Source organism: Nelumbo nucifera, chromosome 7 (assembly GCF_055504915.1).
Source record: "Nelumbo nucifera cultivar China Antique chromosome 7, China Antique-T2T, whole genome shotgun sequence".
NCBI lineage: Eukaryota > Viridiplantae > Streptophyta > Magnoliopsida > Proteales > Nelumbonaceae > Nelumbo > Nelumbo nucifera.
This window is the reverse complement of record NC_142655.1, coordinates 23,090,265-23,106,982: the sequence shown is the minus strand read 5'-3', so window position 1 is coordinate 23,106,982 and position 16,718 is coordinate 23,090,265. Positions and strand designations below refer to the sequence as shown.

Sequence of the window (16,718 nt, the reverse complement as noted above, 5' to 3'; positions counted from 1 at the left end):
TTTGAAAAATGATAAAAGAAGCATTAATACATATTTCTAGACTATTATCTTATTCCCAACCATTATATAAAGCTAAGAAACTAAGATCTATAACTAATTAGTAAATGACGATTTACTGATTTATTATGCATTTTGATGTTTTTACAAGGTTATCTGATATTTTCCTTTCTTATTTTTAATTCTGATTTATTATAAATTCTAATATATTTATTTCACACCAGTAAATAGAAATACATTTATTCTGATTTTTTAAATATTAAAGTTATAATACATTATGTTTTATTATAAATTTAATAAACTGATTCTCCTTTTTGTAGTATTACGATTATGATAAATTCTGATTTCTTATAAAACTTAATGAATTTATTATGATTTTTAATACTAAACTTATAATAAATTATGATTTAGTATAAAATTTAATAAATTTATTCTGATTTTTTATATTAAATGTAGAATATTTTTTTTTATTATAAAATTTAATAAATATTTAAAAAAATACTAACTAGTTAATATTTTATTACTTTAAAAATATTTTTTTGTTTTATATTATAAAGTAATTAATCTATTCTTTTGTTTTTATATTTTGTTAATTCTTTTTTATAAATATTTTATTTGAAATATTAAATAGAAATTATTAATGGAATAATTTATATTAATATTTTGTATTCTAATAATATAATATACTAATGTATTGTATTATTAATGTACATTAGTCGACATCGTGTCGACATTATCAACATCCTGTCGACATAATAGGAAAAACTGTCTTTTTTTTGGTTATTTGGACCGATTTGGACCGAAATAATGTAATTTTTATATTACCATCCATTTTCATGTCGGTGAGCCTTGACATTGACATATGTTGGGCGACATTGACGACATTTTGCGACATTTGAAACCATGTTTAAAAGGCTAAAGGCGAAGGCGAGGCGGTTGGGTCTTGGAGAGGCGAGGCGTAAGCCTCAAATTAAAAAATAAAAAATTATGGGCATAATCCATAAGCAACAAAAACATTAAAAAAAAGAAAGAATTGAAGTTTCATATAATTATTTATGGCTTAATTTGTATATTAATGGTCTGATCACCAATGACCAATAATTCTTCAAATCTTACCAGCATTGTTTTCCTAAAATCATTAACAAATGTACCTTAACAAACACACAAACAACCCAATAGACAAATGACAAAATATGGATCCTTGATGTGCAAAGTCCTGAATAAAAAGCAAATTAAGTCTTCAGAGAACTGATCTTTATTTCTTTTTGGTTAAATGCTCATGGATTAAAGGAAAAATGTAGAGAATTGATACTTCAGTTATTTACTACTTAAACAAGTTGACAGGGATAAAATACTGAACTAATTTTTAGTTAACATTAACCGCTGTACTCCAATAATCCAAAAGCAATAAAGAAAGGGAAAAAATGATGAAAGCAAACTCAGAGAAGAAAAAGAAAAAAAAACTATGAAATTTGAAGTCTCAGTTTGTCCTTAAAAGCACACTAGACTTTATAGAAGATGTTTTAAAGGATAAATTGAAAAATTCTTAAATTTCCCTAATAGTAACATTAGATATTTACTCTCTGCAAGCTGCCCAACCAAGGACAGCCAAAAGACACATATAAAGCCTTTTATATATCAATCTGGTTTAAATTTTTAAACAAACAAATGTCTCATCGGTTTTTCTTGAGGTGCAATTTATCATGGCTTCAATAAAATGATCACATTAAAGTTAAGAGATACAAACAGAATAAATAAATAAAGAAGAGGACAGGGGATGATTCAAGGATGCGAGGGCAAAAGAAAACTATTGTTAACCTACTGGAAATTGGCCAAATGTTTACCATGGATGAGAAACAATTACCAAATGTCTCAAATATGGTATAAAATAGAAATTTAGCACTTCAGTATATTATGTATTTATGTTGAGAATTGAGACCTGTATCGTGGAATCTACTTCCTAATGTGGTTTTCCACTTTTACCTACCGAAGTCTTGAACAAATCACCAATGGCCCATCAATGTTTTATAATTTGTAGGGAAAAGACGAGAATCTATGAGTGGCTGTTGATCCTAAAGCCACCAAAACCTCTTTGAGCAATGCAGAAGTAAGAAAGAAGAAGACCAGAAAAATTGAAACATAAATACAATAATAAAATGAACAAATGATGCAAGCAGAGAAACCTCAAAACTTGGAAAAGAAAGAAATTTTGAGTTTAAGAAGAAGAAGAAGAGAGTATGTTATATACCTACAAGCTCCAACCATTCTCTTTTTCCTTGTTGTTCAACAGTAGAGTGGTAGGTTTCTGCCTACCTCAGGAGCTTCTTCGAGGGAGCTCAGACCTCCTACAGAAAGAAAGAGAAGAGAAAAAATGGTTTGGTGCTCTAAAGGTAATATACCCTTTACTGCTATTCTATTATTTATAGCCCATTACATCACATGGGGGGGGGGGCTGATTCAGTTGTAACTAACTAGCTGACGTGGTCCTCTCACATAGGTCTTCGGATAAGGCTGTATGGGTATCATGCTGCTGGGCCGAGCAGTGATAATGGGTCCTGCTTCAATCGAGAATATTCCTCCCAGGTGGCTTCTTCTTCCGGCAGGTTGCTCCATACTACCAGGGCTTCTTCTATGTAGTATCTCCCCTTGTGAACCCAACGGAAGTCTATCAGCTTGTGGGGCTCCATGATCATGACTCCCTCATCAGTGAAGGCTGGGAGGGTTGCTTGAGATTTGTCCCCTTGACCCACTTGTTTTTTGAATAGTGATACATGAAAGACGGTGGAGTTTGGAGGATAGTGGAAGCTCTAGCTTGTAGGTGACTGACCCGATTCTCTCCAAGATTTTGAAGGGTCCATAAAACTTGGGAGCTAGTTTCTGGCATGCTTGCTTGGCTACTGAGGTTTTCCGGTGGGGCTGGAGCTTCAAGTAGACCATGTCTTCAGGCTGAAATTCCAAGGGACGATGCTTATGGTCATATGCAGCTTTCATTACATACTGAGCTTGCGGCAAATTAAGTCTCGGCTGGTGAGATATTCATCTACTGCAGTTACAGTAGTGGAATCCGTCTCTAATGGGAGAATGGCAGGGGGGTCTCTCCCATACAAAGCCTTGAAAGGTGTCATACCGGTAGTCACATGGAAGGTGGAAACCACAGTTCTGCCCAAGATAACCACTTCAACCACTGTTTTTGCCTCTGCCCCACGAAGCACCTCAAATAGGTCTCGATGCACCTGTTAACTACCTTTGTCTGCCCATCAGACTGGGGGTGCTAGGTGTATCCCTTGGATTTTAAAATACTCCTTCCAAAATCTTCCCATAAGTAGAGGATCCCGGTCAGAAACGATGGAAGCTGGTGTTCCATGCAACTTGGTAATGTCCCTCACGAACAGATCTGCTACCTGTGCTGCTGTGAAAGGGTGTGACAAGGCTGAGAAGTGAGCATACTTGCTAAGCCTGTCGACCACCACCATGATCACTTTCTTGCCTTGAGAGGGTGGCAAACCGGTGATGAAATCCATGGTGACATCGTCCCAAACCTGATTTGGTATCTTAAGGGGCTGAAGGAGCCCAACTGGTTGTTGAGTATCATATTTCTGCTGTTGACAGGTTGGGCAGCCGGCTACAAAGGCCTGTACTTGCTTCCTAATTCCCCTCTAATAGTAGTGTGCTGCAATGCGCCGATAAGTCCTTAGTACCCCTGAGTGACCACCTCCTATGGAGGAGTGGAATAACTGTAGAAGCACCGTTATGTGTGAGGATGATGAAGGTAAAAACAGTCTCCCCTTATAGTACAAGAGAGAGTCCTTCACGGCATAGCCCGGAGTTTTGGTTGGGTACTCGGCCCATCTCCTTTTGACAGCTGCCAGTTCTTCATCATTCAATATCTCCTGTTTGAGTTGCTTCAACAGTGGGTACACGGGTCTAGACAGGGCATCCGCTACCCAATTAGAAGCTCCAGTTTTGTATTCTATTAAATGGTCAAACCCCAACAATTTCGACTCCCATTTTTGCTGCTCTTCCGTAAGGAGATGCTATTCCAACAGATATTTGAGGCTTTGTTGATCAGTTCTGATGATGAAGCATCGCCCCAGGAGGTAGTGGCACCATTTAAGGATTGATAGAACGATAACCATTAGCTCCTTAACATAGGTGGGTTGGGCTTTGGCTCGAGGGGAGAGAACTTTGTTGAAATAAGCCAAGGGTTTACCCCCTGGCATCAAAACAGCTCCGATGCCGGCACCAGATGCGTCGCATTCTACTACGAAGGGCTGCTCAAAATCTGGTAGGACCAATGTCGGCGGAGTGGAGACTGCTTCTTTTGGAGGAGTTGAGTTAGCGGAGCTGCTATCAGCCCATAATCCCTGATAAAATGTCAGTAATACCCAGTTAGGCCTAGGAAGGCCCACAACTGTTTAATTGAAGTGGGCCTGGCCCAGTGCCTAATGCTGGCCAACTTCTCATGATCGGGCTTCACCTCCCCTTCCTCCACCACATGACCAAGATAATGCACTTGCCCCTGCCCAAAAACACATTTGGAGGGCTTGGCTGAGAGCTGATTTCGCCTTAGCACATCCAGGGTTAGCTTCAAGTGTAGAAGATGCTGCTCCAAATCAGAGCTATATATAAGAATGTCATAAAAAAATACTAAAATGAACTTACGAAAAGGGCCTGAATATGCCATTCATAAGGGATTGGAAGGTTAACGGTGCGTAGGATAGACCAAACGGCATGACTAAACTCATAGTGGCCATCGTGAGTCCTGAAGGTTGTCTTATGCACATCGTCACCGTGGACCCGGATATGATGATACCCGGACCTGAGATCCAATTTTGAGAAAACCCAGGCCTTTTGCAGTTCGTCCAGCAGCTCATCGATCAAGGGAATTGGAAACCAGACCTTAACAGTGATGGAGTTCAATGCTTGGTAATCTACGCAAAACCGCCAAGAACCGCCCTTGTTCACTAGTGTAACTGGGGAGGAGTATGGACTGTTGCTGGGTTGTATGAACCCCTTTTGCAGGTCTTGGACTAAGTGCTTGATTTCCTAGCGCTGGTAGTATGGGCACCGGTAGGGCCATACATTGGCTGGTGTTGCCCCTAGTACAATGGGGATTCGATGGTCATGAACTCTCTTGGGAGGGAGCCTTTGTGGTTCTTGAAAGACGTTAGGTTACTCGGCCAAGACTGCTTGCAGTCATGGATCTGGACTGCCCATCCTACCTTCATTGATCATGGGCTTCGGATGTGGACCAGGTGTGCAGGCCCCTAAGAACATCAAGGTGGGTCGGCTTTGGTCCCAACTGGTTTTGATTATAGAGCTAAGGGTAGCTGGTTGTGGAACCAACAACCTGGAGCCGCTTAGAGTTATGGTGCGATCCCCCCTTTGAAATTCCATGGTCAGTTTGGACCAATCACAAATCACCTGCCCCAGTTGTTGCGACCACTGTACCCCCAGCACAATGTCGGCCCCACTAAAGGCCAATGTGTACAGATCAGCGTGAAAGACTTCCCCTTGGATGGCTAGCTCCATGTCTTTACAAACCCCTTCATGGTATCTGACTACCGTTGGCATCTTGGACATTGAATTTAGAGGTAGGTCTAATGGTCACCCCCATCTGGATGGCCAACTCATCTGAAATGAAATTCATGGTACTCCCACTGTCCACCAAAATTGATACCTCCTGACCCATCAATCTACCCATGGCACGCATAGTTTGGGGTGACGTGAGGCCTGTGAGGGCTTGTAGAGAAATCTCAGGTGGGCCAAGCCCGAATATCATATCAAGGCTAGTTGGGCTGTCTTCTTCAAGGCTTTCCACCGTCTGCTCTCCCTCTTCTGGCTCATCTGTTTGCAACAAGAAAGCCTGTTGGGCCATACATCTGTGACCTGGGCCGAATCGTTTGTAACAGTTGTAACATAGGCCTTTGCCCCTACAGGCCTTCATCTTGGCCCATGTCAATCTTTTGAAGGGGACGTTGGGCTTGAAGCCTTGGTTCTCTAGTTTAGCAAGCCCGGTAGTGACTAGGTTTGGGCCGCTTCTTTCTTCAGGAGAGATCCCTGAGGGCGACTCGGTGGTCTTCTGAGTCTGCTGAATTTCTCTTCATAAAGCCTGGCCAGGCCTACAACAGCCATGATCGTCGGGGGTTGCATGGATTTCACCTCCACTTGGATATCCTCCCTCAACCCCCCGATAAAACTGCCCAACAGAGCATTTTCCGGCCACCCCTGTACCCTCGAAGATAAACGCTCAAACTCCACCTAATATTCCCTCATTGTACCCGTCAGTCTTAAGTTTGCCAGTTGATCATCGTAGTTTTCGAATCCAGTGGGTCCAAATCGCACACATAGAGCATCGGTGAAATTTGCCCAAGTCACTTGGGGTGTGATCAGCGAAACCATTGGAACCAGAGAATTGCTTCTCCTTCCAAATGGATAGCGGCAATTGATACCCTCTGATTTCCTAGTATTTCATGGTATTCGAAGTATCTCTCAGCCTTATAAATCCATGGTACAAGGTCCACACCTGAGAAGTTCGGGAAGGTGATTTTGGTCTGCCGCAACACTCCATTTCCTCCAAACCGGTTGCTGGGCTGGCTGCTGCCTTCTCCTTCGCCATCCGCATTTTCATTGATAGTTGCCTTCTCCAGCTTGGCCAAGACCGCTAATAGTGCCGCCTTGATCTCAGTGATATCCCCTTCCAATTTCTTGATTCGATCTTCACTAACGGACACTCTCGTTCCCACCATGGTCTCGTCCCAAGATTGGGCTTTGATACCACTTGGTAGGTTTCTGCCTACCTTAGAAGCTTCTTCGAGGGAGCTCAGACCTCCTACAGAAAGAAAGAGAAGAGAAAAAATGGTTTGGTGCTCAAAAGGTAATACCCTTTACTGCTATTCTATTATTTATAGCCCATTACATCACATGGGGGGACTGATTCAGTTGTAACTAACTAGCTGACGTGGTCCTCTCACATAGGTCTTCGGATAAGGCTGTATGGGTATCATGCTGCTGGGCCGAGCAGTGGTAATGGGTCTTTCTGTGCTCCTATCATAGAGAGAGTCTAGAGTAGAGTCTAGAGAGAAAACAGTCGACCCAAAAGCCCTAAATTTTTGTCTTTTTGTTCATGTGTTATTAAATTTCAAAATTACCCTTAAAAATTTGAACTTGGGATTTGAAATAAGTGGCTTTGACTGCTAGTCTTTGAAGCGACTACCTTACACATAAAGAGGCTAAAGGCTAAAAGCGTACGCCTTCAGCAACTTAAGGCGTGCGCCCTAGTGAACATAGTTGAGGCTATTGAGGCCAAGCGTTTTTGTACCACCTCACCTTGAGGCATACGCCTTTAGCCTCGCCTTAATCACATCTTTAAAACTATGCTCCCTACTGAAGGTTTGGCAAGCCATTTAACCTGCCTAGCCCCCCGAATACTGCGAATAATAGACGCATCCAGAAAATCAAGTTTCGATTCCTAAATGAGAACCACCTAGGACTTTGAGTTTTTGAGAACATCATAAACCACCATTCTCCTTCTATCTGATCCCAACCCCAACCCCTTAACATTCCATGACAGAAATTTCAACTCCATCAACAAAAACTAAGAAAGAACAATAGTAAGAAAAAACCCTGGCCACCCCCTTCTTAAAACTTCTTACCTCCCCTCAACACCCCATCACAACTCTCCACTCTGTCATTTAGACCCCAAGTCAGTCTCAACATCTCTTGATTTTTCTTCATGGAGTTTGCCCCCTTTTTTGCTGCTAATTTACCCCTCTCCAATAACACTCTTTGTCCCATCGCCTCCAGATATTTTATTTTTAACTCCTCCACCCCCTCCACTGACACTCTCAGGAAGCTTCCCAACTCCAACAATTTTGAATTAACCCAAGCCGAAGTGGAGGGCAGCGACTTGTTAGCTGAATCGCTTTTTTTTCGGGGTCTCAAATGGTTTCATACCTGATTTATCCTTCATGGACGAGGAGGTAACAACTTGCTGTAGAGTGTCAGGCGAGTGTATGGCTTCTTCTTCACCTTGTCTAGACCCAAAGTGAACATCTGTACTTCCCTTGACAGCAACCACCGCTAAAGGAGTCACTTCTCCACCAGGTCGTCATCCAAACGTACTATAAGGAGTTAGGGATACTCTCTTGACGATGACACATTCGTTGGAGGACTTACAAGCTTGTCTTGAGCAGGTACCACAGTCGGGCTTCTTCCACTTGCAACAGCTTCAGTAGGAGAGTTCCTACCAGAGACTAGGTTTGGAGTCGAACTGAGACGAGCTCCCTCGAGACCATTGGTCGGTTGGGTGAGCCAGTTTGGACCAACTAAGACCGAAGGTCTATTGTGGTGGCTTGGTTCGCTGGCGACTTTAGAGGTCTGGCCCCCACCCGGTCCCGCTTTAGGAATCAGATGTGGTGGAGTACACGGGTTCTGGCTTTGCTCCAACAAACCCGTTTCTTCCTCACTCCCCAGAGAAACTTCCCCATTCAAGTTAACCCCCTCTTGGCTACAACCCTCCCCTTCAAACGCCACTCGAAGTTCAATTAGGCACTCCTTAATCAATTTTTTTTAGGGAAGCGACGTTTAAAACATTCCCCTCGCTTTTAGAATTTAAAAATTGAACCTCCCTCCCGTCACTCTTCCCCCTATCCGCTCATCCTGGCCGTCCAACGAAGCAGCGATTGTGCAGATCCTATCTAACCTTCCTCCCTCACCTCCCAACTTTGCTCCGCCCCCTGCTGAGATCGGGAAGGTGAGGAGTTCGTTGACCCCTTCTCTTGACCACCTCTACAAGAGAAACTATCATCCCCCTCCTCACCAAGAACGACTGTTTTAGAAATTTCCGGCAGCTGTTTTGGTCTATGATGGACGATCTCCTTGCCCTTCGAACCTGACTTCCACCTTCATACAACTAGGATGATCTCTGGCCAAACACGGACAGTGAAGATCACCTTGCCAGCCACAATGTCCACTTTTTCAAGGATGTTGCTACCATCTCTAATCTTCACCCAAACCCATTCGCAGGTTGCCAGTTCACTGGGAGAATTGTTCGTTTGGATGAATCCTCCACAAGCATCCCCCACGACTCTGATCACATTTGGACACCAGAGCAGTAGAGGGAGGCCATAAATCCTGATCCAGTTTTGCTCCACCGATGGATCTTGCTGGTCCTCCACCTCCAGTTTGAAACAACCCACACTTGCACCCCACCAATCGAGCAACACATTAGCTCTCCACCATCAGGAAGCATTCTGGATCACCCATTCAGCCTCAGATCTGGACAAGAAAATGAAGAGGAACAAGCGATCTGTGAGATTTTTCACTCACACCCCCTACTTCTCTCCAAACTCTATTAGCCCAGGCGTCCACCTGCTTCGCATCTGCTTCCTCAGGAAAGCGACCCACCAAGCAGTTGTAAAGGAATTGTCTTCTGGCCTCCACCCCCTCCATTTCAGTAAAAATCACCTTCCTACCATCCACCCACTTCAAATCTGCTTGCCTTAACTCCAGCCAAGCCCCTGCTGTCAAAACCTTACTGGAAGGTATGTTACTCCTGACCTTACCTCCAGGGTCCTTCCTTCGATACCAGTTCTCTGAAAACCAACTGGAAGCAGGCCTGCCTCCAACCACAGCACTGCCCAAAAACCCATCTTGCTGTGGTCTGGACATGGCAGAAAACTCCTTGTCGCCGACGCTGGAGTTTCAGTTCAGAACATCGTCATCGTCATTGCAGTTCCACTGTATATGCTACTCATTTGAAAATCCTCACTTCCCCTGGTATGAATTACTAGTTAGAACTTTGACTGCAATTTCCTTTCCATCTTTCATCTTTCCATAGTATACCACTCCAAAGCCTCCTGAACCAATTCTCTTCTCAAACTGCCTGGTGGCATCTTCAATTTCAGAAAATGAAAAGCAATGTGCAGTTTCTGTGGTAACGTCATTTGAGGCAGAAACGAACTTCTGAACAGGCAAGGAAGGTGCAAGCCAGATCTGGGCTACAACTACATTATTGAGTACAAGCCCATACCCACATAATGTGGTAGTTGATGCACTACCGAGAAATGAAGAGCTGGCCCAATTGGGCCTGTCCATGCCCACATTTTTTTTGACACAAGAAATCAGGCAAGAAACCCAATCAGACCCAGATCTGAATACTATTCGGGCCCAATGGTCTCATAACCAAACCATGGTTCCTTGTTGTTCTGTCATTGATGGGGTATTGTTCTTTAGGGGTCATATTGGTACTATGGTACTTCCCACATCTCAGTTCATACCCAAGTTACTGCAATTATTTCATGACACTCCTTTGGCTAGGCATTCAGGTGTGCTTTGGACTTATAAATGGCTATCTTCTCATTATCATTGGAAGGGAATGAAGTACTCCATTTAGTAGTATGTGGTTGAGTGCTCAATTTGTCAACAGCAAAAATACCATTTTTTTTGAAGAAGATAAAGTATTGTATTGCAAAAGGAAAGCCAAATACATCAGTCCATGTTCAATGAGAGCCTGCACATTGGGAATTTACAAAAGATCTCAGAGATCAGTTAAAAAAAGGTCCAACTTGCAAAAAAGATAAAAGCTGGACACCATTAAAAGCTCTTTGTACACTTAACCAAGCACACAGAGAACCTAAAACTTTGTTCTTGACTGAAGCTATATTATTATAATGATTGTCAAAAATCCAGCTGTTCCTTTCCTTCCATAGAGCCCATAGGATAGCAGCTGGAAAAATCCTCCAAAGCAGCTTGCCTCTTTACATCCAGACCCTTGAGAGATCACCCCTGAAGAAGCTGAAGGACTGATACAGGCAGGCAAGAACAAACACCAAAGCAGGATAAAGCCATTTCCAAAGCTGATGAGAAAAACTGTAGTAGATGAAAATGTGATTAGAGGATTCAGGGACCTCATTGCAGAAAGGGCAACAAATGCTAGGAAGTTGCATTCCCATTCTGAGCTGTAAAAATACCAATTTTAGATACCAGTTGGTTTATTAATTGTTACAACCTTTCCCAATACTTGAAAGAGTGTGGGATAATATCACAATGGATTTCATCTCGGGCCTCCCCTGTTCATATGGTAAATTAATCATTATGGTGGTCGTGGATAGACTCACTGAATACAAGCATTTCTCTGCTTTTTCCCATCCATGCTTAGCCTCCACAATTGCTGAAGTCTTTGTAAGAGATGTGGCCAAGCTGCATTGAACTCCCATGTCACTTGTGTCAGACTGGGACCCAGTCTTTATGAGTTCCTTCTGGAAACAGTACTCTGTCTCCTGAATTGAAACTCCATCACTAAACTAGTTATCACCCACATCTGATGGTCAGATGGAGGTGCTTAACAGGTGTCTTGACTCTTGAGACTTATCACAGATGCTTTGTGGGGGACATGCCCAAACAATGGTCCAAATGGCTTCTTGAGCCGAACTTGGTATAACACTACCTTATCAGGTTGCAATCGGGGTGACCCCTTTTCGAGCCCTGGCGTGAACCCCCTGCCATCTTGCCATATGAAAAGGGCTCTATTACAGTGGCATCAGTGGAAGAACAATCGGAGTCGGAGTCGGAGACAGGTGATCAGGTCCTCCAAGAACTAAGGTCCATCTCCAGAAAACATAGGGAGTCCACTTTGAGGTGGGAGATTCGGTTTGTCCATCTCCAGCCCTGTATACAGTGATTACTAGGAATGGCAACAGGGCGGGGATTACATTCCCCATCCCCGACCCCTAAATCACCCTCCATCCCCGTCCCTGATCCCCGTCGGGGACCTGAATCCCTGAGGGTCACTACAAATCTAGACTGAGAGAGAAAGAGAGACTGAAAGTCTGAGAGACTAAGACTGTGAGAGAGGACCATTGTGAGTTGAGGTTGGCGATGAGAGAGAGTCCGATGGGCGACAACGGTCAGCGAGTCGGCGACGAAGACGAAGGAAGAAGAAGAAGTGAAGAACTAGGGTTCATCGGTTCAGACTTCAGAGTTCTCTGTCTGTCGAAGTGTTGACTATCAAGTGTTTTTTTTTAAGTTTTAATCTTTTAAAAAATGAATAATATATAATATAAATATTATATATATATGTATATATATATATTAATCGGGGCCAGGGCGGGGCAGGGATTGCATTCCCCATCCCTGTCCCCAAACCCGATCGGGGATTCAGGGATAGCCCCATCCCCGACCCCAACCCTGCCAAAGTACCCCTCCATACATGACCCCATCGGGTCGGGGAGCCCGGGTACCTGTCGGGGATGGGGAAATTGCCACCCCTATTGATTAAAGTCCACATTAGCTAAACAGGCCTGTTAGAAGCTGGCCCCAAGGTATTATGGGACTTATCGTGTAGTTGAGTGTATTGGACCAGTTGCCTACAAACTCAACCTGCCTGCCACTTCCTGGATTCACTCCAATTTTCATGTTTTCCTCTTGAAGAGGAGCCTTGGAAAAAATATGGTGATCGGCCCCTCCCTACCCAGCTTTGATGACTAGGGAGAGCCCAAGTTGAGTGGCTTGAGCCCCTCAAACTGACTGACTTCAGGTGGGTCCAATGAGGCCATGAAAAAGTGCAGGAGGCTTTTGTTGTCTGGACACGTTTTAAGGAGACCAATGCCACATGGGAACCATATAATCTCCTCAAGGCTCAATTCCCAAGTAAGGATGGGCCTCTGCTGCCAGGTATCGAGTCCACGAAGACCCCAGCCCAGTGTGGACACTGGCATTAGGGATACCAATTCATTTACTCTAGAAGGCCATGCCAGCCAGTGGCACAGAATACCTGATACCCTATCGTAACTACCTGATATGTAAGAAGCTAGGTTGTCCAAGGAATAAAGGGCAAAGATTAATCCCCAGTTTTTCCCTTCTCTTTTCTTGTAGGTTGTGTTTGGTTTGTAGGTTGTAGGTTTCCCTATTTTTCCCTTCCTTTCCCTACCTTTTCCCTCAAACCAAACATAGCAGTAAGGAGGCTGAGCTCCCCTTAAAGAGAGCTGTGTTGGGCAGGTTCCTAACAGACTGACAATGGGATGTTAAGACATAATCTCTTTGGTTATGATTCAATATCATCTCTTTGGTTATGATTCAATATCATCTCTTTTTTCTGTAAAGTTATTGAGATTGGAATGACAGAAAAGTTCATTTTGAATTGCATGGTGAATCACTTATTCCTGGTTGAGAAGTCCATTTAATTATTCCTTTTTTTTTGATAAATGCTCTGTTTAATTATACTTATTCTTTTAGAATCTAATGTGGACCTTGCATTTAATCATGCTTATTTTCTGTAGGTGTTTTATGCAAGATAAAGCCTCAGGTTAGGATTTGATTGTAAACCATGGTAAGATCTCATAAGAACTTCATTACAATACCTTTCAGTGTTCAGACCAGCATTTTGGCGAGATTCTGGAATTGGAAACATGGGATAATGATTTAGCATTTGTTTTTCAGAACTATCTTATTGGTGCTTTCAAGCAGCCATGCAACATTTCAATCAAATTTTCTGATGGAAGAACTCGCAAGCAGGTATCTTAGGCTATTGTTTTCTAAGGAAGTGTCCTTTCTTTTTCTTTATTTTTTAACCATTCCTGAAATACAAGATTTTTATTATGTCTATGAGGTAGTGCACATCTGGTCAAGTTGTATCAGCATTTTGTTTAGTAATGTTAGATTCATGTAGAGGTAGAATAATAGTTGAGGGGGGGTGAGGGCATATGAATTAAAAGGAGATGACATGTAGAGCTATCAACATGGTTGGAAGGAGAGAACAAAGAGAAGGGTATATGAAGACAGAAGAGGAAATAATATTATTTTTTGATAGTAAAGGAAAAAATTATTAAATATTGATCAAAGAAAAGGAAAAAGTTATTAAAAAGAAAAGGCAAGAATGTATAAGGCTTTGCAGCCCAAGCAAAAACAATGCAAACCACTCCAAGATATACAAAATTTATATTCACCTCTCCACATCAAAAAACACTATATCAACATTCTCTAAGCTGAACATGACAAATGAACAACATTCAACCACACTAACAACCCCCAATGCAAGCAATAACAGCCAAAACCACTTACCATCCCTCCTCTCATTCTTATCCTCCAGGTGACTTCAAGTCTCCATTATCCTTGCCATTTTTTATGTGTTTGGTTTACTTGTTTTATACATGTTCTAGGTTCTTATTGATCCAAGTTAGACCCCAAAGCTATTAGAGGTGTTTTCTTAGGATATTTTGTAACCTAGAAGTTACAAATGTCACAATGTGGTGATGCAGATGCAGAAGCAAGGAAAGAACTCATGGGGGAACAAACTTCCATGGGAAAGTAAACACTTTAGACAACCTACAAAAGAGAAGACCTTTTCTCTGTATTTCTCCTAATTGGTGTATCCTCTGTAGAGCTCACGGTGAGGATTGTTACCATCTATTAGTATCTTGTCCCTTTTCTGCAGACCTTTGGGCTTGGCTACTTTCGTTGTTTGGGGGTAGTTGGAGTCTACCAGCAGAAGTTCACATGCTCTTCAACCATTCTACTTTTTATTGGCCTACAAAAATAGGGAGAATTATGTGGAGATGTGCTCGTGCTGCCTTGACTTGGACTCTTTGGGAAGAAAGGAATCTCAGAATTTTTCAAGATAAGGAAAGGAACAACCAAGATTTGAAAGACTGTGTGTTAAACAGGGCAATACATTGGCTGAAGACCTTGGAAATCTTTCGTCAATTCTCCTTTAATGACATTTGGAGAAATTGGTTAGCAGTAGCAAGGTGCTCATCTTTAAAGGCCAAATCAATTACAAGCTGGTCTCCTCCACCCGAAGGCTCAATTAAGTTGAACTTTGATGGAAGCAGCATGGGTAATCCAGGATTATCCGGAATGGGGGGTGCTTTGAGAAATGAGAAGGGAGAGATTTTGTTGCTCTACTCAGGTCCTTTGGGAATTGGGAATTCCATCAGGGCAGAACTTTTAGCTACTGTACAAGGGGTCCAATTTGCAAACCAGCTGGGGGTACAACAACTAATAATCGAGGGGGATTCCAAAGTGGTGGTGGGTTGGTTGAAAAATTCTGAAGAGGCTATGTGGCAATACAAGAATGAAATGAAGAAATTTAGTTGGTTGACAAGGAATATGTTGGTCACTGTACAATGGGTGGGGAGATCAGCAAATACCTTGTCAGATGTGTTAGCTAAGCAAGGGGTAAATAGGGAAGAATTATTTTGGGCTCAGTTGTGATTCTTGTTTTTCTTTCCTAGTTTACTTATAAGTTTCAAGGAGGGGCTGCAGCTCGCGCCTCTCACTGGGATGATGTATGAACTCACTCTAATTTGCTTCTGAATCAATAAACTTACTATTATTCATAAAAAAAAAACAAACCAATCTTCCAATTCCTATACCAATTTCAGAATTTTTGGGTTATAGGATATTGGTGTTGTTTCAATTATTTATTTATTCTTTAGTTGTTGGTTTCTTAAAAACGTGGTTATGTTTTTTAGATTTTCATTTCAAAATTACTATTTATGGTAACTCTTGGACTTACATCTATAGTAATTCTCGTAATTACTATTTTCAGAAAACTCATGGTTTATTCTTTTTAGTAATTTATGGTGTATTAAGAGTAAGTTTTAGTAGGATTAGAAAAATATTATTAGAGTTTTTTAGGAATTGGAGTCCTTATTTAAGCATCATTATGGGTTACTTATGTGGTTTATCCAAGTGTTATAGCATTAGAAGTGTTTTAGGTCAGTTTCCTAGCCCAAATTGGATTATGTAAAGTGACATCTGAGTTAATAACTTGAGTCTATAATTAGAGTAATTGTAATTGGAGTTGGAGCCTTGGAGAGTTGATTTGAAGACATAAAGATTGGTGTATTGAATTCTTGTTGCCAAAAGTTTCTCTTTTTTCCCCTCTCTCTCAGGTTATTATTTCTTGGCCAGAGGAGTTGGACCCCTCTGAACCAGACAAAAGGATCTGGTCCTCTCAGCCCTCCAGTATTTTCTCTTGTGCTTCCTTTTCTAAATCCCTTTGCTGGTCTTCGTTTCAACAGATTTTTCCTGTCAAGGAGATTTGTTATGTTTGTGCCTTGAATTCCTTGTGGCGACTCGCTTCATGAATCCGCTCCGAATTAATTTGAGAAAAAACCTGAAGGCAAATTTTCATAGTGGTTTGTGGTGGATGCGTAGCCCGACCCGTATTCATCTTATAGGTCCGAACCAAATATGAAGAGTTATGTATTTCGGGGGTTTTCTCTCTTCTACACTGAGCTTGAGTCTTGTAAGAGACGAATGAGACATTGGGTGTATTTGGGGCTTAAGGTTTTCTATGAGAGCACAACTCTGTATTTCTTCTCCATTACCTACTTCATAGTGGATTCTGTTCCTCCTTCACCCGTGGACGTTGGCTATCAGCCGAACCACGTAAATCTGTGTGTTCTCTGTGCTTGTTTCTCTTTATCTCTGTTTTACTTTCATCTTGAGTGCCATTTTGAATCTGTTTCCTTGGTTTTTTGTTTTTTTTGCAACAAACTGGTATTAGAGCCCTATTTTCGTTTGGCACTTTTAATGCCATCGATGAAGTTTGATATTGAGAAGTTCGATGGAAGCATCAGTTTCAGTATTTGGCAAGTTAAGATGCATGCCATTTTGGGACAAGACGGACTATATAAAGCTCTATACGGAAAGGAGAAGAAACCTGCAACTATGAGTGATGAAGAATGGGAGGAGTTAGATTTTAAAGCCCTAAT

The 16,718-nt window shown here is 42.0% G+C and overlaps 1 protein-coding gene across 2 annotated transcripts in view; it reads left to right on the top strand.

Annotated features, from left to right (window-relative positions):
• Positions 1–16,718, top strand: part of LOC104593537 (vacuolar protein sorting-associated protein 26A-like) — a 64,502-nt gene that overhangs the window by 14,217 nt on the left and 33,567 nt on the right. For both annotated transcript variants that reach the window (XM_010253429.3, XM_088891149.1), the window contains exons 2-3: positions 13,278–13,327; positions 13,438–13,512. In XM_010253429.3, coding sequence (XP_010251731.1) covers positions 13,325–13,327; positions 13,438–13,512 — 78 coding nt within the window. In that variant the 5' untranslated portion in view covers positions 13,278–13,324. The remainder of the gene's footprint in view (positions 1–13,277; positions 13,328–13,437; positions 13,513–16,718) is intronic.